Source organism: Monodon monoceros, unplaced genomic scaffold, assembly GCF_005190385.1.
Source record: "Monodon monoceros isolate NGI ecotype Baffin Bay Population unplaced genomic scaffold, NGI_Narwhal_1 Super_Scaffold_9, whole genome shotgun sequence".
Classification (NCBI taxonomy): Eukaryota; Metazoa; Chordata; class Mammalia; order Artiodactyla; family Monodontidae; genus Monodon; species Monodon monoceros.
The window spans coordinates 28,380,418-28,405,751 of record NW_021703786.1 but is presented as its reverse complement, the minus strand read 5'-3'; the positions used below and the strand labels follow the sequence as shown (position 1 = coordinate 28,405,751).

Sequence of the window (25,334 nt, the reverse complement as noted above, 5' to 3'; positions counted from 1 at the left end):
GAGTACTATATAGCTGATTGTGTTAATTGGGTACCGAGGCTAACTTTGTTGAACTTACGAATGCACTCTCGGGACGTAACTCGTTCGTATGTAGAGGACTTGCTGTATATTTAAAACGGACTGGTAGCATCTCATTGCTGTTGTTATTTTATTCCCAGCACTGTGTTTGTTCAGTTGAAGAAGGGAGATAATTGGGACTTCTCTGGTTAAAGACTGTGCTTCCACTGCAGGGGGCATGGGTTCGATCCCTGGTCAGGGAACTAAGATCCCGCATGCGGTGTGGCCAAAAAAAAAAAAAGGGGAGGTTGCGGGGGTAATGACTCCTGTATCCCATGGACCATCTTTTAAAACTTTAATATCAATGTTTTAATGCAAGATAGAAATTTGCTCAGCCTCATTAAGCCCAACTTTAAAAGAACTTCTATAAAATTATTAACAACAGGGATACCAAATTCACTTGAGCAATAAACATTAAAAGTGGAGATCGTATTTATTTTAGTAGTATGTATTTAAAATTATCTCCTAGCTACCGAAAATATTTGCTTTGCATCAAAACGTTCTGGTGTGCCTGGGTTTTTAGCATCTCTTCCAGAGGCTCTCGGTTGTCAGGTGGTGCACTCATTCTGATGTGTATGTTAGTTTGGCCTTGTACGTAAATTATTTTCTTGCCAGAGATCAACTTAAACTGGAAATGTTGTTTTCTTGCTTTTCTGAGTGAGCAATTCTTCCATTTATTTCTAAGGTTTTAGAACCTGCCGCTTGCAGACCGTTTGCCTTCCATATAAAAATACTCTGTAGACATTCCTGCTGCTTTCTCAGGAATTAAAACCTCTTTAACTATAATTACCAGGGTTTTAACACTTATTCTTAGTTTTGACTTACTTAAATAATTTGTAGTACTGTATTTCAAAGAGATGGCAGTATAAGGGTGACAGACAGATTTTAGGTGAATTTGTTATTTAATTACTAACAGTAAATCAGTATTTTTATAGCTGATTGGCCTTTAGCAACACCTGTATTATTTTATCTTCCCCAAACTTCCATAATTTTTGTCATCTGTGTTAATTTTCCTAATTTAATTTTGCCCCTTCGATTTGTAAAACTCCTTCTCCCAAAATGCATTATTGTTTTATGTGTAATTATAGGTAATATTACAGTTAGCAATTGCCGACAACAGCAGTTAGGGCTAACTTCCCTGATATTGGTAATAGTTTACATAATATATTGCTCAGCATAGAGCTTGTAGTTTTAAATGATTCATAGGTTGCATGTACTTTTATTGTGAATCAATATTATTGCATTTTATTAGGGTAAAGCATCATGGGAGCTGATCGCATGCTGTTTCTAGCCAGAAAATTAATAAATTTCATAATGGAGATGGTACTATCCATATTTTAACCAAATAACTTAAAATTTGTGGTTGGCTACTTGTATTTTATGCTTTCTATTCTTCAGTTAGTATTTAAAACATTCACAGCTCTGTCTCCGAGAAACCGTATCTGTATGAAGACTACAAGTGATATGACCTGTCATTGTGACTGTCAGTAGTGTCAAGTGAGCTTATGGGCAAAAGCAAAAAGATCAGAATTTGGGTTGATTCGGAAAAAGTGAAGTTTGCATATATAACATAAAATGTTTTTCTTACTAAAGTATAAAGAAGGTGGGGAGATCCTTACTGTTGCCTGGTCTCGTGACCTCTTCTGTGCCTGTAGATAGTGATGCCATAACCTTCTGGATTCATTAGGGACCCTTATCTAGTTTCATTGCATCCCAGTCCCAGATCAGGATGCTATGGCAACAGGACTGGGTGGAGGAATGAAAGAAGAATTCTGAAAAATTCTTGCAAAAAATACTTGAAATCAGTGTGTTTGTTTGGAACCACGCTTATCCATAATTCGTCCACTCTGTTCCCATCTTTAAAGATGAATGCCTCAGCTCTTTCTCAGCCCACTGCTGGTACCTGAGAATTGTCTGGGTTCTCTATTATTACTTTATTTGTACATGTCTAATCTGCCATCTTCTCACTTCTTTGCCCAGATATATGTCTTTGATGGTTGGTCAAAAGATAAGCAAAAATAATTTTCAGTGTATGTTTGCCACTTGTAAATTTTTTTATAAGAGATTAATGTAACATGAAATTTCTTTTAGGTTGTTGTGTATAATACCAGAAGTAAAAGAGCTACTTCTTAAACCGTAGTTTTTAAACTATTCTTTTAAACTCTATCATGTTGCAAATACTGTGAATTGAATAGTTTTTAATATAATGGACTTTTAACTGGGTAGGGGTCAGGAGTGAGAAAAATGCAACTTTAAAAAAAACTGAACAAATCTGATTAGATTCAATATTGTCTCCTTTTCGCTTTCTACTAAAAGCCATCCTAAAGATAGATTATCTCAAAATTATTTTGAACTTGAAATTACCATTTTTACTTTCTCTCTGTGTTCCATTTTTATTGTTTTCTCTCTCCCCTGGTGCCCTTTTCAGTTTCGTCAGGCTGGGGAGAAATGCCTAATGTTCATTCAAAGGCCGAAAACTCTTGGGGAGAGCCATCCTCCCCTTCTACCCTGGTTGATAACGGCACAGCAGCATGGGGCAAGCCGCCCAGCAGCGGCAGCGGATGGGGGGACCAGCCCACCGAGCCGGCGGTGACGTTTGGAAGAGCCGGCGCCCCCGCTGCCGCCCCAGCCCTGTGCAAACCAGGTGAGCCGTGCTTCCTGCCCTGGGTTGGCCGGTTCGAGATGGACCCGGGTAGTCTGTTTAGAGGGATGCTTCTCATTGAATTTTAAGAATTAGTGTTTTAGGACGCTTTCCTCATTTTTAAGTCTAACGTTAAACTAAAACTGTAAAGAAATATTTGCCCTGTCTGATACAAGGACACAAGGGAGCTTTTAACAGAAGTCCATGTTCTCCTTTTTACAAAAAAATAAATACAAGGATCAGAGCAATAAAGCATAGCTGCTTGATGGTTAGTAGCCTCCACGCTTCTTCAGCAGTGTTCTCCTACCTGCCATTCAAACTCTTTAAACTTGCTATTTCACTGAGCAAGGTGGATAAGGCAGGCCATTTTTTCTTTTTGAGATTAGGTTTTGAAACATACATTACTTAACAGCAGTCTGACACTTGCTTTGCTTTCAAGTAAACAAAATTCTGCTTTAGATTCTCCAGGTTTATGCTTCTTCTCTCTTTTTTTCTTTTCTTAAAGAGAAAAACCATGCTGTGTTTTCCTCCCATTGTCTGAAAGTATGATAAGTATACATATAAAATGTACATCCTTACAAATGACCAGATCATGTTTACCAAGTGGAATCCTGTAACGTGTGGCTGTTTTGCAATGTGATACTTACGACAAGAGCATGAATATGTTTGCTGATTTAAGTCTGATATTAAAATTAATTGTTCACGTGGCTGCAGAAGCTCGGGGGGTTTTTTTTTTTTTTTTTTTTTGGACATCATTAAATGTCTCAGATCTTAAAATGAAACTTTATTGTTTTAGTATTTTGTTACTTTGTTAACACTGGATAGCATGCTCTGTATACCAACCATTCTGCTGGATTATTTATTTCATTTATATTACTTCTTGTTATACATCTAAAGGATGGGGAGCTCCTGGGTATTTAGATTCAGGCACTGAGGTAGTATATTTGTTTTTAATAATTTGTCCTTGGAGGCCTAATTATATGCCTGTCCACCTTGTAAGCCTCATGTCTTCATTGTCTTACAGACTCTAGTAACAGTACTGTCACCTGACCTTTGTCCTTCTTCAGATTCCCCAGGAAGTGAAAATTTGGGGTAACTTTTTTTTGCGGTACGGCCGCTCCGCGGCATGTGGGATTTTCCCGGACCGGGGCACAAACCCGTGTCCCCTGCATCGGCAGGCGGACTCTCAACCATTGCGCCACCAGGGAAGCCCTGGGGTAACTTTTATACCAAGAATTGCTTTGTATTTTAAGAAAGGAGAAAGATAATATCCTGAAATCGAAACTCAGTATTCAACTTGTAGCTCCTTCTGCCTATAGCCTCAGCTGTCTCCATCCTGTCATTCTGGGAGCATCTCCTGGGAGCTTGTCAAAAGCGCAGACTGTTGGGCCCAACCACAGACCTGCCGCATTTCTCCTGATCCCCTGGCAACTCGGGTATGGTCGCGTTGGGGGAGCACTGGTCCACGTGACATACCACGTGACAGGGAGGATAGTGACGTTTTTCAGGACTCTGCATTTTACCAGCCATTCCATATCATGCAGAGATTGCCACCTTCAGTAGCCTCCAGGATTTACTGTTAGAATGTCCATGCTTCGAAATGACTTCTAGTTGGTTAAAGGAGTTTGGAACAGCACAGGCTACAAATAGCTGAAGTTTGAAGAAAAAAATAGGTACATATATACATGTATATTACATTTCTAGTAGGGAAAATTAAATTCTTAGGTCTAAGGGAAGCAAAGTAGTAAAAGGTAGGTTATGTACACCCCTTTTGTCCTGCCTCCCCCTAAATGATGTTATAGGGCACCATTGTCTGCTTTGGGAATGGTGAATCTGATACGTTCGTGTTCCCTCTCTTTCTAGCTTCAAAATCTATGCAAGAAGGCTGGGGCAGCGGCGGGGACGATGCGAACCTCGGTGCCGGTCAGTGGGAAGACGAGGACGGGGGCATGTGGAACAACGCCGCTTCCCAAGAAAGCACCTCCTCCTGCAGTTCCTGGGGGAACGCCCCCAAAAAAGGACTCCAAAAGGTGTGTGTGACACTAAAGGAAATAAACTCTAAAAATCAGTGGTGGTACTTAAAAACATTCAGTTTCAAGGTGGTATCGCCAGGTAACAGTGACAGAGAGATCTGAGGTTCTCAGAGTGCTCTCAGGACCCTGGTGGTCCTGAGGCCCTCTCGGCAGGTCTCTGCCGAGCGTAGAATGGGGTTTTCCAGAGACTACATGCCATTGCTGTCACAGCAGAGCGAAGGCAAGGACAGATGGGTGAATCCAGCTGCTTCTGTGAAGCTGGACAGTAGAGAGATGTTCAGTCAGGTATGACAATGCCACTCTTCTCACTAAAAATTTTTGTTTTAGAAAATATAATTATTTTCCATTAAAAAACATTGTTATATTAACATATAATGGCTTTGTTATGGTTATCTTTAAACAAATTAATACAGTTGTTTTAATTTCTAATACAGTAAATATCAATAAATACAACCCATATAAACAAAACTTCTTTAGGATCCTCGGGTTATTTTTGTTTTTGTTTTTGTGGTACGCGGGCCTCTCACTGTTGTGGCCTCTCCTGTTGCGGCGCACAGGCTCCGGATGCGCAGGCTCAGCAGCCATGGCTCACAGGCCCAGCCGCTTCGCGGCATGTGGGATCTTCCCGGACCGGGGCACGAACCCGTGTCCCCTGCCTCGGCAGGCAGACTCTCAACCACTGCGCCACCAGGGAAGCCCAGGATCCTCGGTTTTTAAGAGAGGTAATGGGGTCCTGGGAGCAGGAAGTGTGAGCACTCCCCAGGGACTCAGTTCTCTGCACCCAGATGCACAGCCTCCAGAAGAAATCAAGTGAGGTCCACAGCACAGATGCACACCAAGACAGCTTCCAAGTAGATCACAAATTCAAATATGAAAGAGAAAAATGTAAGAGAATTTTAAAAACTACCTTGGCGAGGAAGAGGCCTTTCTAACTATGACCAAAATCTAAAAGCCATGGAATGAAAGGCTTATAGCTTCAGTAAACATAAAAACTATACCTGATAGAAAATTTCATCATCCAAGTCAAAAGACAAATAACAAACTGGAAAAAAATATTTGTAAGTCATAGAGAAGACTGACCTTCCTGATAAATAGAGAAAGATCCTAGAAACTGTTTTTTTTTTTGTTTTTTTTTTTTAAACCCACCGGTAATCCAGTAGACAAATAGCGAAGAATGTAAGCAGGTGATCCATGGAAAAGGAACACAAGTCACTGTTAAACGTGTGAAAGGATATTCATCCTTTTAAAACAACATGAAGAAATGCCATTTTTCATCTCTCAGCCCAGCAGAAATCCAAAACACGCTGTCTTCGCAAAGCTGTAGGAAAACCAGCACTCTCGTACATTGCTGGTGGAAGCGTAAACTAGTGTAACCCAAATGGAGGGCAGTGTGGCGTCATCTGTCAAAATTACCGATGCGTCAGCACTTTGACACAGACCTTCTACTTGTCGAGGGACAGCAAAAAAATAGTAACTTAAGTGCACATTGATGGGGTAACTGGTTAAATTATGCTACATCCGTATTATGAAAAACTAAAGTTTTTTTTTTAAAGAAACTAAACATTGATATGAAAAGATCAATGAAATATATTGCTAAGTGAAAGGCAAGATACAGAGAATCTGTATAGCACAACCCCGCTTTTGGGGGGCAAGGGGAAGAGAAGAGAAAATGGGTGTGTGAGTGTGAGGCACACACGTACTTGTAATGGCCTCTGTTGAATTTAAAATTCTCTGGAAGGATGAGTAAGGAGAGAAGAACTCAGCGGACGGGTCATGGGGCGGGAAGAAGATGCTTCCATTTGCCCCTTTTTTCTGCTTTTGAATCATGTGAATGTATTATCTGTTCAAAAATTTTTCAATTTGAAAACCATTCAATTAGCAGTACGCAGAACCCAGAAACTAAAACCACGGCTTTTTGCTCATAAAGAGTAGAAATGATTGCAGACTTCAAATTAAATCTTTTCACAATCAGGGTGGCAAATAATCCTGTTAATGATGGGACCAGAAACACCAAATTGATAAGTTAAAATGTTGTATATTCTTGGCAAACCTGGCTCTGGCCACAGAGTAATGATTAAAATCACCTCTAGAGAAGCCACTTCCTTGAGGAAAGTGAGCCTGTTAGTTTACAGTCACCCCACATGCTCCGTCCTGTGATTGTGGCAGGCTCAGTTTTGAAAGCACTGTGAAGAATACTTTGTGTATGGTAGTAACGCATTGTTAGATCCCCCTCGTTGCAGAAGAGCAGGAGATTCTTGAGGGGTCACATCTTGACGCTCAGCCCTTCCACGGTGCCCTGCTGCCCCCTCTCCGTCTCGTTGCCCTTTCCTTTCCACTGGACTCCCTCCTTTTGTCTTCATCCTCTCCCTCACCGCCATTTCCCCACTTATTTTTTTTCTCCACCCTACAGGCCATAAACGATGAATAATTAACAAAATTAATAGGTTTTTTTGATCCCTTTCATCTTGTCTTTTCTGTTGGAATGAACACCCTGTATTTTGTCATCTTTTAGAATAAAGCTTATAAAAGGGCAAAAGCCATGTAATTTTTAGTGAACTTTATATGGTTATTATAGGGTCATGTTCAGGGGAGCACTTATTATGATTATTTGATAATGGAATCGGTACATATTTGTGATGAACTAAATTCATTCTCTGGAGAAAAGAAATAATTATCTTGCTTTTTTAAGTCCATAAATTGCACACATATGCCAACCTCAGAAGCACCCTGAAGCATTTCATAGCACGAGCCGCCGAATACTGTCAGGGCGATGTGGAGCACAGCATTGCTCAGCGGTAACAGAGAGACACTGTGACATGTAAATCAACATGAATTTTACGCATCTCCCATTTCTGGAAGAAATGCATTAAAGCGTGGCTCATGGACTTTCTCCTTCCTACACTTGGTTCTAGGGCATGAAAACATCTGGCAAGCAGGACGAAGCCTGGATCATGACCCGGCTGATCAAACAACTCACAGACATGGGCTTCCCGGTGACTGGCGTCTTACTTTACTCCTCCCGCCATGTGTCCTGCCCTGCATGGCCCTGTTGTGTCCTGCCCACCTTTGTCATGTGTAACACGGAAGGAAGATTTGGGGGATGAGATTGTTGGCAAAACCTAGCTCGTAAATTCCCCTTTCACCTGGGCGCTTCTACTTAGGGATCATTGCTTTGAACTACAGCAAAGATCCACATCATTTCTATCAAGAAAGGTGTGAGAACCTTTTCTTAGAATAAAAAATGATGTGTGATTTTTAATTTTCATTGGTTTATACAGTTTTATATTTTCTTTTCATTTATAATTAAAAGTGAGTTTTCATTCGTTTATGCAGTACGTTGACCAAGATCTCAAGAGAAAACTTGGTATAAAGTACTAAACCCTCGTGTCCAGATAAAGAATCCTAACCAGACCTATTTGCTTCCTGAGTTTCATATCGTGTGCAGGGAGAGTTGGAAATCTTAGGGTCTTCTTCTGAAAATGCCTCCCGGTCTCTTCAGTCCCTAAGAGCCAGTGGCAGGAGTTCAGACCATGAGCAGTGCCTCCTGTATCTGCCACGTAGCCCCTTCAGTATCTGCCACGTAGCCCCTTCAAATGTCTTCTTTCCAAATCTTTTATTCAAATGAGTGTTTACCTTTTGATTGCTGCAGATGTCCCTAAAGGATGGGTCTAGAGTGGCCCCAGACTGGAGCAGGGGACCACATACTTCACGTGGGGTGCAGGCCCCTGACCCTGTGCGGGCGCGGCCGGGGGCCCAGCCTCCCCACGGGTGAGGTGATAGGCCCACACTGGCCCTGCAGTGCTTCAACACCATGCCCAGCCTGGTTTTGGCCTCCACCGAGACTAGTCTGTTTCAATCAGAGAGATAATTGTCAAAATGAACCTACCTGTTTTGTGTTATGTTGTCTTTACATTTTTTGGTGAAAAGTAGTTTACAGCAGAGCCTAGAATCTGACTCTTACCGTGACTTCCTGCAGCTGCCCTGGGAGAGGTTTCACCCTGCTAAACCACAGAGTCAGAAATAAGACTCTCCTGGCACTGGACATTTGGGGTTTAAAGTGTTAAATACAAGTTCTTCCCTCTAAAAATCAATTCAGTACATTTTCTTATTACAAGTATTTTTTATTTAGAAGACATTTCTCTCTAACCACACGGAAGAAAAGTATTTCTAGTTCCAAAATCTAACAATATTAGGTTAATATCAATCACTTCCCTGAGTTAATAGTGATAGAGCTCTTTACAAGCTTTTCCTTTTGTTAACACGCAGTCCTAGTGAAAACTCTGTTTCCCTCCACAGAGAGAGCCAGCTGAAGAGGCCTTGAAGAGTAATAATATGAATCTTGACCAGGCCATGAGTAAGTAAGATGACATACCTAAAGTACATTTTTTTTTAAAGGTACCAATTTGTGAGTTTTGATGTTCAGAGTCGTGGGTTAATGGTTGAATACGCACTGGGGAGATAAGACCACCCGCAGGATGTGCACCTGCCACGGGGCCGGTCCCTCAGGGCTGGTGGGCACTGGGAGCAAATGGCCAAACACCACATTGAATGACGTTTGCTTTTTCTGTTTTTGGGTTTGTTTGTTTTTTTTTTTGCAACAAATAGATGAATTTTTTCTATCTCCATCTATTTTGAGTGGGGAGATAGTGACCCTCTTGGAGAAAGGCACTGGGACCACGTGCCCACCTCATTGGGTGCTGAATGAGCTGTTCTCGTGCCGCGCCCGGCAGGGCTTGCTCAGGGCCCCACGGGAGCATCGCCTGCTGGCTGAGAGACGAGAGTTACTGTCAAGGAACAAGCAACCCTAGTTGTGGAATTGCTTTAAAAATAATATCAATTATGTTAAATGTTTACATGTAAAATACAGCTCATTCTCATCATTCGTGGTACTTACGTCCTATAAAGTCCCTGCAGACACTGAATCAGGAAGTACTAAACCCTTGCTCCTCGGGAACATACAGGGTTGAGATCGTCTGAGCCTCTGGCCACAGCATTTTTGTCAACCAGTCAACACGTAACCTTGTTTTGTGTGTGTTTCTGTTTAAAGACACCGTATTTAATATGTATTTCTCACAAATAATTATGTGCCATATTTCTTTATAATAAAGTATTAGCTATGAAGGGTTGAACATCCTCCTGACCCTGGATAATGTGACCATAGATTTTGTTCTCTTTTTGACTCACACCAATGCCGTGAGCTTTGCTTTTTTTAAATAAGTTATCATCTTGTGAATCCACAAATTTAGCCACTTTCCATCTTTTCTGAAGCTTCATCTCACACTGTAGACATTACTTTAGCTCCCCCCACACAGCCTTATACACGATGGTGACGTTCTGTCCCTGCTCCGGCTGCACGGCCCTGTTCATCAGCTGAGCTCAGCCGCCTGGGCAGTGCTGCTGCAGGAGCCGCTAAACGAAGCAGGCGCCGTGCAGCCTTCTTGCGCTTAGGACACTAGACAGCACATTGGCTTGGGGACCGTGGGGACCACTGTGATGACCAACAAAAAGCACAGAGATAGCCCTAAGTACACCACAAAAGGACACCTGTCGCTTTGTGAGAGCCTGATCTGGGAATGTGTGTCGGGGGCTCAAATTCTTCACCGCCCCACGTGTCCACAAATGACCAAAAAGCGCCATAATATTGATTTGGGGGCTACAAGTATATTTTGGCAAGTAGGTGAATTCACAAGCTCGGAATTCACAAATAATGAGGATCAACTTTATAATCACATGCAAATGCCAAATGGGTGGTATAAGCTGCCAGGACAGAGGGAATCGGTGTGAGCTGGAGGGAGTTAGTCCCGTCTCCTTAGAGCCGCGAGGCGGCGCAGAGTCAGAGGGAGTGGAACAAACACCAGTCTCTGAATCGGAAGAGCACAAGGACAGACTGTCTGGTTTGCATTGTACTGTATCCCCGACATTCGGACAGGTCCTTACAGCCAGTGGGGACTCAGCAGGTGGAAATCGATGGCCATGAGGCGGGGCAGCCAGGGAAGGGCCCTCTTTGGAAAAAGAGGCGACAAGTCCCAGGGGAGAGGAAGGGCCTAGCCCCACAGTGGCAGAGGTGGCCGGCATGGCTGCGAGGGACGAGGAGCAGGGGCCAGAGCTAACCCGAGGCCCCTGTTTTCTGGGGGTGAGCGTCTTAGCTCCTTCCCTGAGGGGTAGGCTGGTGCCCGTCCGTGCTCAGAACTCACAGCCGACCCCCGAGGCATCTCGTTTCAAGCGCTGTTTCTGTCTGCTTTGCCCCAGGCGCTCTGCTGGAAAAGAAGGTGGACGTGGACAAGCGTGGACTGGGAGTGACCGACTACAATGGGATGGTCACCAAGCCCCTTGGCTGCCGCCCACCGATCTCCAAAGAGTCTTCCGCGGACCGCCCCACCTTCCTGGACAAGGTATGAGTTTAGGTGGCTTTTTGTTTGTTTTTAACAAGAGGTGTCTTTCGTTTTCACTGTGTTGGATTAAAAAGTTATTGGGCTGTAATATTTAAGTGACTTTTACCCATTTTTCTAATATATATGAATGTTTAACTCAAAAGAGGTTGTGTTATATTTCATATGATGGGACTAGGAATAAAAATACTGAAATTGAAAACTGATTTTCATGTTAGCGGGTGAGCTTGGCTGCTTCAATTTGTCCAATAGACGAGGGTCCATCAAATTTCTGTTTTACGGTCTTACTTTATATGCACAGTTCTTCCCACTGGAAATTATGTATTACATGTCTAATCTCAGGAAAAAGGGCCTAGAAGTGGTTAGGCATGGGCACCCATGTCTCATGGCCCTTGCTTGGCTGGTCTACTTCAGAGAACATGCAGGGGTCTGTGGGAAAATCCCCTTAGATGTTTCAACAAGTGTAGTCGCCAGTTCATTCCCCTTAGTATCGTCATGCTCCCTCTCCAGATTGGTGTGACCTCAGAGGGGGGAAACAGCATCCCGTTAAACTCAATCAAAATGTTCATCCTTGAAAAAAAAATGGAAGCAAGAAAGGACAAGTTTAAAGCAAACAGACAGACTAAAAGCAAGCTCATAGGAGAAGAGCTGAGAGTTCGTCTGTTCTCAGATCAGCTGTGTCCTCTGCCAGCACTCCACACGGTGGAGTCCTCGCCTTGCCCGGCGCCCCTGTGCCCAGAGGAATCGGAATTTCAGACAACAATGAATCATTTCTGGACCATGTTTATTCTCAGATATTATTAGTAGTTTATCTGAAATTCCAGTTGAACTCCACACCCTGTATTTTTATTTGCTAACTGTGGGACCCCGACTTATTTCCGTATCTTTAAAATGTGAAATAATACTGCAGGTTTGGGGACTTCCCTAGTGGTCCGGTGGTTAAAACTCTGCACTTCCACTGCAGGGGGCACAAGTTTGCTCCCTGGTCAGGGAACTAAGATCCTGTATGCCACATGGCATGGCAATCAATCAGTCTATCAATAAATACTGCAGGTTTGTTGTGAAGTTAGATGAGATAAATTTACAAAGGACCTGGCACCCAATAAATGTAAAAAAATAATAATAACAAGATTTTTGTCTGTTTTATAATTTACCTTATTATTAGGTTAAACCATGTGAAATCGCTGTTTGTAGGTCAAAAACATTTGAATGTCAGCAGATTTCAACCTAATGTATACCTAGAGCCTTGCTAATAACTTCTCAAAAGGAGCCTGTTTATTTGAAAATGGTTGTAAAGTGTTTTCCAAGTAAGACTTTTTACAGTGTTTGTCTCTCTTCTGATTCCTACCCGTAGGCAGGGTCAGTAGTGATGAGAATATTATAAGCTGATATGTGTTTGTAAAATAATTGTTAAAATGAAAACAGCATCTTAATCCTGTTTCTCTTTTTTCTTTTTCCTCTCTTCCTTTTGACCATTTCTCCATTTTCCTGTCCACACATTTTTGATCTTTTAATTCTTTGTTCATCCGCATCCCTTTCTGTGTCCCGGGAAACTTGTGCTTTGTGTGCGGACGGGCACTGCACACAGCTCACGCTTTCTTTCCCCAATCAGGATGGCGGCCTCGTGGAAGAGCCCACGACTTCACCATTTTTGCCTTCACCAAGCCTGAAGCTCCCCCTTTCCAACAGTGCACTCCCTAATCAGGCCCTGGGCGGGATTGCCTCAGGGCTGGGCATGCAAAACTTGAATTCTTCTAGACAGGTAAGGCTGTTGGTAGAGGGCCACCATGGTCTCTCTCACTTGCCTTTAAGAAAGTGTGTTTGACACACAAACCTTCTTATTTTTAATTAATGCCTGCATTTGAAAATATAACTGAATATGTAAAGGAAGCTGAAATATTATAAGGATTTCCTTCCAAGTGATGTACTGCTGTCAAGAATTGAATCCAGTTCTTGAAATTTAACCATGTTATAGGAAATGCTTCAAAATTATATTTATTTTTACATGTAACTAAAACACCCTTGGTACTGAAGTACTGCTGGTGAAATGACATGGACCGCAGAGCCGTCTTCACCTGCCCGATGCGTTCACAGGTCCAGGCAGTGCCGTCCTGTCTCTCCTGACAGTCGAAACCTTAAATGCATTGATCTGCAGGAAAACACCATACTCTCCCCATTTTCCCAGAACAGAGGTGACATCTCTTGCAGGTTCTCAGTGGTTTTCAGAGAGTGATGTTGGCACTGTTCCCTGCCTTTGACACTCTTGGGGGAGGTGAAAGTCACCCTCAGACGTCCCTGAACGGAGGGACCTGGGGTTTTGATCGACGGCCGCTTCGTGTCACTTCTCTCCCCTGGAATGAAATGATACGGAAGCGCGTCACGCTCTTCCCGTCCACAGAACTGCTCTTCTTGATTTTCTCCCGGGGGGAGGCTCACATCACACAGCTCTGAGCCTTCTCTTCCAGCGATGCTGTGAGATTTGGGGTGGCCGGCAGCAGTTCTCAGTGGCGCCCCATCTGCGTGATCCTGGCCATCTCTTGTTGCCCACCGGGCTGCGGTGCCAGTTTCAGCTCTTCTGCGGTCGGGAAGTCAGCAGCCTGGCCGGCGGGCCCCGGGGATCAGATACCCAGTCAGGAGAGTAGAAAGAAGCACTCAAATATATAGTTATTATATTTAACACAAAGTTAACTGCCTGGACTTGTTCACGTATTCAATTTCAGGTTTGTTGAAATCATAATTATATTTCCTTTTGGAAAATGTCCTGTTCTCCCAGGTTAGTGGTCCCCACACATGATGCCCTTTACCCCAGCACAGACGGTGCCCACACAGCCTTGCCTGCTGCTCCTGTGCCTGGCTCTGTGTAATTATAGCTTCCTGGAAGACGACGGCCTTGTTGGGGGGCACCTAAAACTGGCTCTGTGGGCGGCTTCTGTGATTTAAAGACATAGGCAGGCTTTGCGGGCAAATCTCCTGTCATCTGTACCCAGTTTAGACAGCACTTCTTAAACATCCCCTTTGGTACACGTTGAGAGCGGCAGGAAGCAGGTGCAGCCTTGCCCCCCGCTTGCTCCCGGGAGACTGTGTAACGCGCCCTCCGCCTCCCTGCAGACACCGAGTGGCAACCTGGGCATGTTTGGCAGCAGCGGAGCAGCCCCAGCGAGGACCATGCAGCAGCCGCCACAGCCGCCCGTGCAGCCCCTGAGCTCCTCCCAGCCCAGTCTCCGTGCTCAAGTGCCTCAGTTTCTATCCCCTCAGGTCAGACCCGCGTCTGCGCTACACTGAGAGCCAGTCAGCCTGCCCTGTTAACCTGTCCGTCCCACCCTCCTGCCCTGGGAGGCATTTCCGGAGCTGCTCCCCCAGGGCCCCCGCCCCGCAGGCCAGGGCTGGGCCTCCTCCCAGCAGAGTGCTGTTGCCGGGTGACACATGCCAGGGATGGGACTTCTGTCCTGGTCTTGAGAAGATGACTCGGATGAACCCATTGAATTCTTCTAGATTGGTGGGAGAGGAAAGTGGCAAGTGAAATTGCTTGGGACATAAAAGAAAATTCTTAGAAGCAGTGAAGGACTGAGTAATGCTTTAGTGACAAACTAAATGTGACAATATAAAATAGTGTCCAAAAAAAAAAAGTGTCCATATCACAGACTTTTGAGTTAAGTTTATTCTTTAGTATTAGATCGTTTTAAAACAAAAGAGCAAATAGAATCAAGGAAAAGGATATTGTTTTGCATAGCTCTAAAGCATAATGTCAGCTTTTTCTCATATTAATATTGTTTACTTTTAGAACATTTCCATAATTTTTGACTTTGGACTGAGTTTTTAATTACAGTGTTAACAGTCCTTACCGCTTAAAAGAATATTCAGTAATAGATTAAAATGGTAAATCATAGAATTTGCTGGAAGTAATTATTCCTCCACAGTTGTTTGACCAGAGATCTGTGCACTGAGTTGAGATGGCTGAAATCTGGGTAAAATAATAGTGAAATGCATTAAACAGGGTACACTGTAAGCTGCTACAGCAGAGACACCCTGAAATACAGATGCTCGGGTGAGACAGACAAGTAATTTGCCCCCAAGCAACGGAGCAGAAAGTAGCAGCTCTGCCTCGGCCGTTGCCCAATGACAGGAGGGAAAGCGAGAGACATACCACTTCCACTCATGTCCCACTGCCCAAGCCTAGTGACATGGCCACCCCAGCTAAGGCGCAGGAGCAGAGACAGGTCCTGGAGACAGAGAGCAGCCTTCCGCACACAGCAAGCCAGTGTGTCCCGAACGTCACTCATCTGTGTGCCTCCCACGACTGTTACATAATGTGTTTTCTTTAAGTTGACTTGCCTTCTTAATTTAGATAAATTTATTCTTAACACTGAACATATCCGTCGTAAAGAGAAAAAGCAACATTTTTCTAATACACGTTAGACGACTGTAAAAGATACTCTTCTGTGCTCTGCCTAAAACCATCTTGCGTAAATGCTGTGATAAGCGTACGGCGCACGCCGTGGAGAACACTGAGCTGGCCAGTGCCAAGCCCCTGAAGGGTTCAGAGCAGTGAATGCCAGTTGGGCAGGGAGGCAGGCTGACCATTGCGGTCAGGGCGGGCTGGCCGGCCACACCAGGGCACGTGTCACATGGGAGGCTGGGCAGCCGGGCCCCCCGAGAGGAATGGCTGGTCCCACGAGCAGGGGGAGACCACTTCCTGAACGTGTCAACTTGAGAAGGGGTCCCTGCCTGCCCTGGAACAAGGCCTCCCCGGTCAGATGGCCGCGGTGCCATCTGCTGAGCTCCTGCGGGGACTAGTCCAAGGCACCTGTGTGAGACGCAGACACTGGCCTCCTTTGAGGAGGCTCGAACTTCCTCCCAGAGACCACGCCTTCGCTGTCTCCCACCCTTAAACGATGCCCACTTAGCTTCATTTCTACAGAACGTGAAACCAGTTACCGATGGGAGTAACCCAGAGCCCTAGAAAGTTAATTCGTAACTAAAATATTTGGAGGAAGAAATCTCTTTCTTGCCATCTGCCTTTACCTCCCTCCCTCCCTCCCTTCCTTCCTTTCTTCCTCTCATATTATCCACAAAAGCATGTAAACTACTAATGTTAAAATGTCTGTAAATTTTTTAATGGCTTTTGAAGTTCACTGAGACAAATATAACTGTTATTTACTCAGTTTTGAATCTCAAAAAACTGCACAGGCAAGTAGATGTTTGAATAGAGAATCCATGTCTAATGGTGCATTTTTTGTTAACAGGTTCAAGCACAGCTTTTGCAGTTTGCAGCAAAAAACATTGGTCTCAACCCTGCACTATTAACCTCGCCAGTTAATCCTCAGCACATGACGATGTTGAACCAGCTCTATCAGCTGCAGCTGGTGAGTGGGTGGACCTGCGCGGGCTCTGGGACAGAGGAAGAGCCTTCTCCCCGTGAGCTCGGGGGTGTGCCAGCAACACACGCGCCGACTGAAGAAAAGCAGTCGCTGGAACGCTTTTCTTCACATCGGGGAATGTCATTGAGACTTTCATGAAGTTTGTAAACTGTTAAAAGAATTAGGAAGTTCTTCACTTAAGGGTGTGTCCACTAAGCTTTGTGGATTCTTTGGCCCTTTCGTGATCAGTCTTCCAGATCTGACAGTTAGGGTGTCTGTTAGCTCTCAGCCAGCCTTTCTCATCTGAACCACAGAACCCAACAAATCATTTCATGATTGTTCTCTAAATTCTTCCAAGGATGGTCTACACAGATACCATTCTAGAAGCAAAAGACAGAAGTTACTTCGTTACATACAGGAGATGAGATGCCTTAGAGATTAGGACTTGATTTTCTCAGAATCCCTCTTGAGGAAGGCTGATGTAGCCTAATAATTCTTGCAAGTGTTACAGTTTAACATATGTTGAATTTTTAATATTCAACAGTCTTACTGCTTTTACCATGAAATGCCATGGCATTGTATCCCTAGGTGCATCCTGAATTTATATTCCCTGAAGGGCCCGGTATATTATTTCCTTCTTTAATACGTTGACACCTGATTTATTTAGAAGTCTTGCCCAACAGCTTCATCTCCTAGAAAATGATCAGGAGTCATGAAGGGAGAAAAGCCTCCAATAGACAAAACCATGCTGTCAGCCTTTCCTTACGGGGGAGCCCTGGGCTCTCAGTCCTGACCCTTCAGCGTTGGTTAGACACACGTCTGACCGTCTGGGTGTCTGGTTCCAGGTAGTGGCCAGGTGGGGTGGGGGTGACCTAGGACAAGCCGCAGTGCAGTGAAGTACCCAGGGCCCTGGGCACGGGATCCGGGCCGGGACTGGACTTCACTCGGAAGAGGGAGCCAAGCTGCCTCACAGCCATGCTGTAAGGCCCCTGGGCGGTGTGCTACCGCCAGCGCCAGGAAGGGACCACCGACCTCAGCGGGGAGCAGCTGAGAAGCATGCTGTTTAGAGCCCTCACTGCAGAGGAAAACAGCTTTCCACTCCTTGATAACACAGAGGACGGCTGGATTCTGACGTGAGACAGAACTCGTTATCAGTCGCACTGATGTTCTGGAATCCTTTATTTATACATAATTTTTATTGACCTCTGTAGTGTAAAAGATACCAAGAAAATGTTGGATTATGTTTAATCTGCTCTGTTTTAAAAACAATGTACACTGTTTTAACATTTTTTTCTGGAAAACTTGGTAAAATGATATTTCAGTACATCCTAAGGTTAAGTTTTGGAGCCTATAAGGATTCACTTAAGTGAAGTATTTTATTCCTCTCTAATTTACAGATTAATGAGGCATTTCTAGTAGTATAATCTCTACTTCTACTTGGATTCTGTTTCAATAAATCTTCTTGCCCAAAATGTCCCAAAAAATCCATGTTGTAAAGAAAAAATTTACAGTATTCAGCCAACTTTCGAAACAAATGATCCGGCCTTCTGCCTCGTTGTGGGAAGAATCTGACGATGGTTCTCGCTGGCTTCGTGGACGGGGCCTGTGTGGCAGAAGTGGCCACGTCTGGACCTCAGGCTCCCTGTGGACCAAGGCCACACGTGGCTCCTGGTAGCTACAAGCCCTTTAACGTGTATTGTTCTGTGGCCGCCGATCACTGCTGTCCTGCCACATGGTCTGAGCCATTCTGGACAACTTGCATCTTTATAAGGGGAAAAAAAATTTTATTTTCCCCTCATTTCTTTTTTATTTTTAGTTTGTATGAATCGAGCAGAAGAATTTTGATCTCTTCATTAACTGAAAAATATTTGCTGACAAACCTCATTACCAGCACTAAACAGGGGTACTGACTGAGTTACTTTGTAAAGTCTGTGCACTAGGAAGGTTTTGGAAAGACATGTCTCCTTTTGAAATAGCTTCATACCTCACGCTGTGCTTAAACCACAGGATGGTAAGGGGACCGAGAATCTCTGCCTTTTTTGTTTTTTTACACTGATGTACAGAAGTGGAACCCTTTGTTGGGGCTTTCTTACAATCTGCTGGACGCTTCTCTTTGTGTCTGTGTCCACAGGCGTACCAACGTTTACAGATCCAGCAGCAGATGCTACAGGCCCAGCGGAACGTTTCCGGACCCATGAGACAACAGGAGCAGCAAGTAGGCGCCCCCCGGGTGGCTCAGGCGGGTCGCTAGCTGTCACCTCCCCTGGCCTGTTACTTGTCACTGGCTTCTCTCTCGCTCAGCCTCCCGTTTTGAAGGCCTCGGCGTCACCTGGGCTGGGGAGGAGGGCGGCCCGGGCGGCCCTCCCGACCCGCTGACCGCGCGTCCCCGCCCGCAGGTTGCGCGCACAATCACTAACCTGCAGCAGCAGATCCAGCAGCACCAGCGCCAGCTGGCCCAGGCCCTGCTCGTGAAGCCGCCGCCGCCCCCGCCGCCCCTGTCTCTGCACCCCTCTGCAGGCAAATCGGCCCTGGACAGCTTCCCCCCCCACCCCCAGGCCCCCGGCCTCCCCGACCTGCAGACCAAAGAGCAGCAGTCTTCACCCAGCACCTTCGCTCCCTACCCTCTCGGTGAGTCCAGGTCGACGCCGACCACGTGCGCCTGGCGGGGCTGAAACAGCCGGGCAGAAATGCAGTTCCAGGCAAAACCGGAGTGAGGCTGTCTCAGGTCTCCTTCGTAAGGGAGGGACCCCAGCTGTCTTTGCAGAGCAAGAATTTTGCTGCGCCCATAAGTGCTTTCAGTATAAAATCTTTGAAAGTAGTACCAGAATGATCTCCTCTCCACTGTTGAATCGGCACTTTGTTCCATCCCTGGCTCTCTCCAGCCTGAACTGCTGGGAGCAGGAAGGGTGTGCAGATTTCCGTGAACCAGGCACGTCTTAAAAAGCCATGGTTGCCCGCACAAGTCCTGTAGTGCAGAGCACGACTGTGTACTCATCCAGATCAACACGCACACCCTCACCCCCAACCGGTAGGGCGCCCGCCCAGCCCTTGAAACCCGCAGGCCAGTGGCAGATGTGGTGCCGCCCTCGAGGTCACACAGGCCAGCCAGGAGGGACACAGGTTACGACATTGAAGACCGTCAGAAGGGCTGTGTCAGGAAAGTGATCGTACGGGGAATACTGTTGACCCATGAACAACACGGGCTGAAACAGCGTGGTCCACTTACACATGGGTTTTTTCCCATAAATAACGGTGCTACGTGACCTGCGGTTGGTTGAGTTTGCAGGTACAGAGGACCGGCTGTAAAGTTATACCCGGATTTGTGACCCCTGCGTTGTTCGAGGGTCAGCTGTAATTTGCTCTAAGAATCCAGAAGCGGGTGAAAGCGCCTCAGGCTTGTCAGGTTGGCTGTTAGAGTCTGAAGCTACAGGGCAAAGGGAATTAGTTACCTGAGAAATACGTATCCAAAGGGTCAAAGGCCAGGTGAGTGACAGCGAATCTCGGCTAATGATGTCCCTTTCTGTGGAATACTGCCAACATCTCTGAGAAGAGAGCTATGTTCTGATCACATGAGCACTCTCTCCTTGACATGTAACCAGTGTGGTGTGTCTTTAATACAGAACTGACAAATGCTAAACTGCGGTTCTTCTGTCCCTTCATGATTGTCCCACCCGTTACTTTCCTCTGTGTTGAAGAAGCAGAATAGTCAAGTAGTTAAGACCTGCCTTAGGAATCAGGCCACCACACTGCCCCCACGACTAAGCTGCCTGGCAGCTCTTTGCCTCAATCTCCCCATCTGTAAAGTGGGAATACTTACCTCATAGGGTTCTTCTAAAGATTTGGTGAACTAACAGGCAAAGTACTTTGTAATAGCAAGCACTTGGTAGAATGTTGGCTACTTATGTAAATACTTCTTTTTTAACAATAGTTGTTTTAGAAGAAAATTCAGTTCCATCTATTGTCCTGAAATGTTTAGCTTCAGCTTCCTAGTATCCTAGTATCCATCTGTCCTCTTAACCTATATTTAGAGAATGTAGTACACAAATCTTTACCCTTAAACGTTTTTTCTTACAAGTGAAAAAATTAGTGCCTTGAATCTTCAAAATTGATGAAAAATACTTCTGATAATATTTTATAATCACATTAAAGTTTAAAAATAAATGTGTTAAAAATAGATAGCTAATAAAGTTTAAGAAAGTTTGTAAAATTGCCTCTCTGGCTGGTTCTCACCCCTTTTCACCCCTTTTCCTCAGCAGCTCTAAGTCCTGTCCGCCTTCCTTCCTGTGCAGCCTCTTCTCCGGATGCTGTCTTGACTCCCGAGCTTGTCGTCTTCCCAGGAAGACCAGGCGTACAAAAACGAAAACCAGCCTTCATGGGCAGTGCAATGTGGTTATTGCAGAGCTTAGGGAAGGGAGAGTGCATGGTCACCTTGCGCAGTGAAAGAAAAATCAGAGCAGGGTTTAAGCATGGACCTCAAACGAGTAGAGTTCAGTGGAGCAGAGCCAGCCTCGCATGGAAGAAGAGGCCGTCGGTGTCGGCGAGTGCCGGCCAGGCTGGCTGCCAGTGGAGGGAGGAACAGAAAGAAACGAGACGGGGAGGGTGGGGCCCGGCCATGGGACTTGGGGTGCTCTGGAGGCCAGTCTGAAGCCCGTCCTAACGGTTGTGCCCTCACCTGATTGGGTCTGTGTGGGTGGAGGTGAAGGTAGCCCCCAGTGGTGTCGGACTCCCATGGGCGTTTGGTTAGGTCTGCACAGTGTGTGTGTTGTGTGTGTGTGTGTGTGTGAGATTGCCAACATTTAAAAATTGGAAATTTTCAACCAAAAGTGGCTTCTGGCTTCTCTTGAAAATGGCTGCCTTGGGCCTGTGTTCCATTCACTGGTTGCACGGGTAGCACCTGGAGCAGGGCGGGTGCTGTCCCCACCGGGCCCGCATCACCTTCATTTGTGTTGCCTACTTGGCCCATACGGGCATTTGAGTTTGAAGCTCTTGATCTAAAGTTAAGAACAAAAATGTTCAGTACCTTTGCTCTGTACCAGGACATGTGGTGTGGAACCGCAGGTTAGAAACGGCCTGGAAGCACTGGGTCACACCTGCACTGGTCATTCTGTCCGGCCAAGCAGCCTGCCCAGCTCATGACGGGTGTCCCATCAGGGACTCTTTACTTCAGCCTTTTTGCTATCGTCCCCCTCATCTCTCTCCACTAACCCAGCACAGTGAGGGCACTTGTCACGTGCCCCAGTGCATGCCTGCTTTTAGCTGTAAGAAATAAACCCAGGATCAGCTCACATTCCAGCCAGGGCGGACGGCAGCACCCACACTTTGAAATAGTTCAAGTCCTTTAAGGGAGTTTGATGTTTAATTCATAAACTCCTTAAGAGCAGCCTTTTGTAAAGTGAGTTCACTAAAGGCAGATTTGGGGTCTCCCCACCAGCTTGTTCTGTCGGTGGGACCTTAGGGTACCGTTTACATCTCTGAGAGACTGGTTTGGATCTGGTGAGTTTGCACAAGGTGCCCTGAGATCAGAAAAGACTTTCCTAGTTGTTTGGACTTGTTCTGTTTTTCTGTGGGCTCTGACTGAGAAGCTTCAGGACCACGTTTGGCACCAAAGCGAGTAAAATGAAGAGAATCATTGGTCTTACTTAATCAAAGACTATTTGTTACCATCGTCCCCCTAATTTAGGAATAAAATTCCTACAGATGTGTGTTACTAAAAAGGCAAAAAGGGGTTTTTTTTTCCTCCAGCATTAAAAGTTACATTTAAAATATTTGGCTGTGAATTAAGACTTAGTTTGATTCTCTAGGAGAGCTTTAGAAAGTAAACGTTTAGAGGAAGAGCAGACGTATCCTGATAGCGTTTTTGTTTTTAGCTGGACTGAACCCAAACATGAATGTCAGCAGCATGGACATGACTGGTGGTTTATCAGTGAAGGACCCGTCGCAGTCCCAGTCACGCCTCCCTCAGTGGACACATCCCAACCCAATGGATAACTTACCCGGTGCTGCTTCTCCACTTGACCAGAACCCCAGCAAGCATGGTACGTCCGAGCCAAGGTGCCTGGAGTCTGGTCACTTCTCTCCTACTCGCTGGTTATGCTTGTTTCATTACTCGTACTGCATTTCCCTTCTAAGAATTCAGTGCTGAAAGCTGAATAGAAAATATTCCAAGAGACCAAACCAAACCACAACAAACAGGGATACAGGGAACTAGAGTAGTGGTAACCAGAGGGGAAGGGGTGGATGGAGAGCGAAATGGGGAAAGGGGGTCAACTGTGTGGAAACGGGTATAAACTAAGCTCTTGGTGGTGAGCACCCTGTGGTGTAGACAAAAGTCGAAATGCAGTGTCATACCCGTGAAACTTAGATGTCAGAAACCAGTGTTACCTCAGTAAGTTAAACATATATATTCTACTTCATTACAGAGTATGTCAGATCCCAAGTAGTCAATGATCAAACCTCTCCAAGCCTCAACTTTCACACCTTAGCTACAAACGAAGAAGTAATTGAAAATGCCCCAGAGCAACGAAGAATACAGGTCACGGCCGCACACTCATGTATCTGTATCTTCAACCAAAACTTTGTCTAAAAGAAAATTTTTTCAATAAAATGATAAAACACAATAGAAAATCTAATGCCTAGAAAAGAGAAACAGCAGATGCTAACAACCAGGAAATTCCCTGGCGGTCCAGTGGTTAGGATTTGGCGCTTTCACTGCTGGGGCCAGGGTTCAATCCCTGGTCGACGACCTAAGATCCCGCAAGCTGCGAGGCACGGCCGGGGCGGGGGGGGGGGAAGCTAGTAACCATAGGAGGTGATCTCACTTGCATTAAATTTAGCTCTTAAATTCCTCGTAGCATAAACAGCAAAGGAAATTTAATAGGGTGTATAATTCTCTCTCGATATAAGGCATTCTAAAAAGAAAATTTTTCCTAATGGTTAATTCTACAAGAAAATCATCACGTGCTATTTGGGCACTTCCCTTGGCAGGAGAGAGCTCAGTCGCCCAGGGTGGATGGGGTTAAGGCCTCCGAGTCCACATGCCTGTTTGTCCTTCCATAGTGAGGGCAGCAGACTGGGGAAGGGACACAGGTAGCAACAAGGACAGGAGCTGGCCACAGGGACTCACAGGCTGTCCCCAGAGGGGACACAGGTAGCAACAAGGACAGGAGCTGGCCACAGGGACTCACAGGCTGTCCCCAGAGGGCTTCACCGTGGTGTGGGTGTGCATTTATCAAGAATTCCAACTTGAACAACTGAAACAGTCCTTAAAGAGTTTGTCTTTCAAGGCCAAGTTTGGGCTAACGGAAATAGGCACTTCCCCCAGAAAGTGCTGGCCAAACCGAGTCTTGACAGTTCGTGCACCTGTGCAAAGGGCAAGGCCCGGCGCCCAGCACAGGGACTCGGGGTCCCCTGTTCACTCGGCTCTTTGTTCCCTGTCGTCCCCCCAGGTGCTATCCCTGGAGGTCTGAGTATTGGGCCTCCAGCTAAGTCCTCCATCGACGACTCCTATGGCCGGTACGATTTAATCCAGAGCAGTGAGTCAGCAGCCAGTCCTCCTGTAGCTGTTCCCCATAGCTGGTCACGTGCCAAATCTGACAGTGATAAAATCTCAAATGGCTCCAGCATCAACTGGCCCCCAGGTAAGAAAGAGTGTGCACACTTCCCTGTGGCAGCCGATCAGAACACGCCAAGCCTATGGGAACGATTAGGCCCAGTAGAAGCCAGGATCCAAGCTCAGAATCCTGGAAGCCTTAACCCCATAGCTTTGGCTTTTTCATTGGAAATCCATTCATCAGATAAATTGTGGGTGTGGTTGGCATCACAGGGTTTTCTGCAGCCCTCAGTTCAGTGGAAGGAGAGAGGGGAAGGAGAGTGGGGAAGGGGCGCTGTGTCCCTTCCGGTCAGAGTATGTCTGGGCTTTATCCTCCCGTCTGGACACCATCTTAGTGTTCAGCGTGGTAGCTATAATACCTAGTTTGTTCCGAAGGATTGGTGATTTACTAAAGAAAGTCTAAAGTGTGCCTCTTAACTTAATTAGCAGATTATAAACATTTCCATAAGCTATCATGAAGCAACATGAACGTGCTCTAATACTCATGTGTTGATTTTCATTTGTTTGGAATTTTCCAGAGTTCCATCCTGGAGTTCCCTGGAAAGGACTTCAGAATATAGATCCCGAGAATGACCCTGACGTCACTCCTGGAAGTGTCCCCACCGGGCCTACCATCAATACCACCATACAGGATGTCAACCGCTACCTCCTCAAGAGTGGAGGTGAGGGGGCGCCCCGCCCGTGTCCATGCAGTGGTCTCCGTGCAGGCGCTCCAGGGCAGCGGGAGGGTGTGGGTGGTGAGGCTGGGGCGTGCAAGGCACGTCCGATGGGGACCTTCTCTTGCCGGGTGATGCAACATAGTGCTTACGGGGAAATGGAAATTGATTTGGGTTCAGTGTCTCTGCTGGATTTATTAACACATCGTTTTTTATAAACATTGTGTTATAACAATATTAACCATCAAGCTTTTTAAGAAAAAGGTTTCCACTTGAAATCTCTTTGAGCTAGAAGTGAACTGACCCTTTACTCATCCATGTCAGCCAATTTTTCCTTTCCTCAAAGAGTCTGGTAAAAAGCCTGAGATCTTTCCCCAGGACTTGCTTCCTGGCACAAGCTCCTGACGCTGTAAGGTCTGGCACACCCTCTTCAGACTTCAGGATCCAGTCAGAGCAAGTGATGAGCTGAGCTGCAAGGTTACAGAACATAAACAGAGATCTCAAATGCAGTGTCGAGAAGGGCAGTAACTTGCCTTTCCTTAAGGCCTGCAAATGAAGACGCTCTGTAAGTGCCGTTGCTGATGGAGTTTTA

The 25,334-nt window shown here is 45.6% G+C and overlaps 1 protein-coding gene across 6 annotated transcripts in view; it reads left to right on the top strand.

Annotated features, from left to right (window-relative positions):
* Window positions 1–25,334, top strand: part of TNRC6C (trinucleotide repeat containing adaptor 6C) — an 83,180-nt gene that overhangs the window by 45,073 nt on the left and 12,773 nt on the right. For 5 of the 6 annotated variants that reach the window (XM_029210727.1, XM_029210728.1, XM_029210731.1 and 2 more), the window contains 13 exons: window positions 2,486–2,701; window positions 4,562–4,728; window positions 7,644–7,724; window positions 9,028–9,085; window positions 10,981–11,123; window positions 12,733–12,882; window positions 14,229–14,375; window positions 16,364–16,483; window positions 18,609–18,692; window positions 18,874–19,105; window positions 22,345–22,512; window positions 23,923–24,114; window positions 24,605–24,748. In XM_029210727.1, the coding sequence (XP_029066560.1) occupies window positions 2,486–2,701; window positions 4,562–4,728; window positions 7,644–7,724; window positions 9,028–9,085; window positions 10,981–11,123; window positions 12,733–12,882; window positions 14,229–14,375; window positions 16,364–16,483; window positions 18,609–18,692; window positions 18,874–19,105; window positions 22,345–22,512; window positions 23,923–24,114; window positions 24,605–24,748 (1,902 nt within the window). The remainder of the gene's footprint in view (window positions 1–2,485; window positions 2,702–4,561; window positions 4,729–7,643; window positions 7,725–9,027; window positions 9,086–10,980; window positions 11,124–12,732; window positions 12,883–14,228; window positions 14,376–16,363; window positions 16,484–18,608; window positions 18,693–18,873; window positions 19,106–22,344; window positions 22,513–23,922; window positions 24,115–24,604; window positions 24,749–25,334) is intronic. The other variant, XM_029210729.1, reaches the window with a different exon arrangement.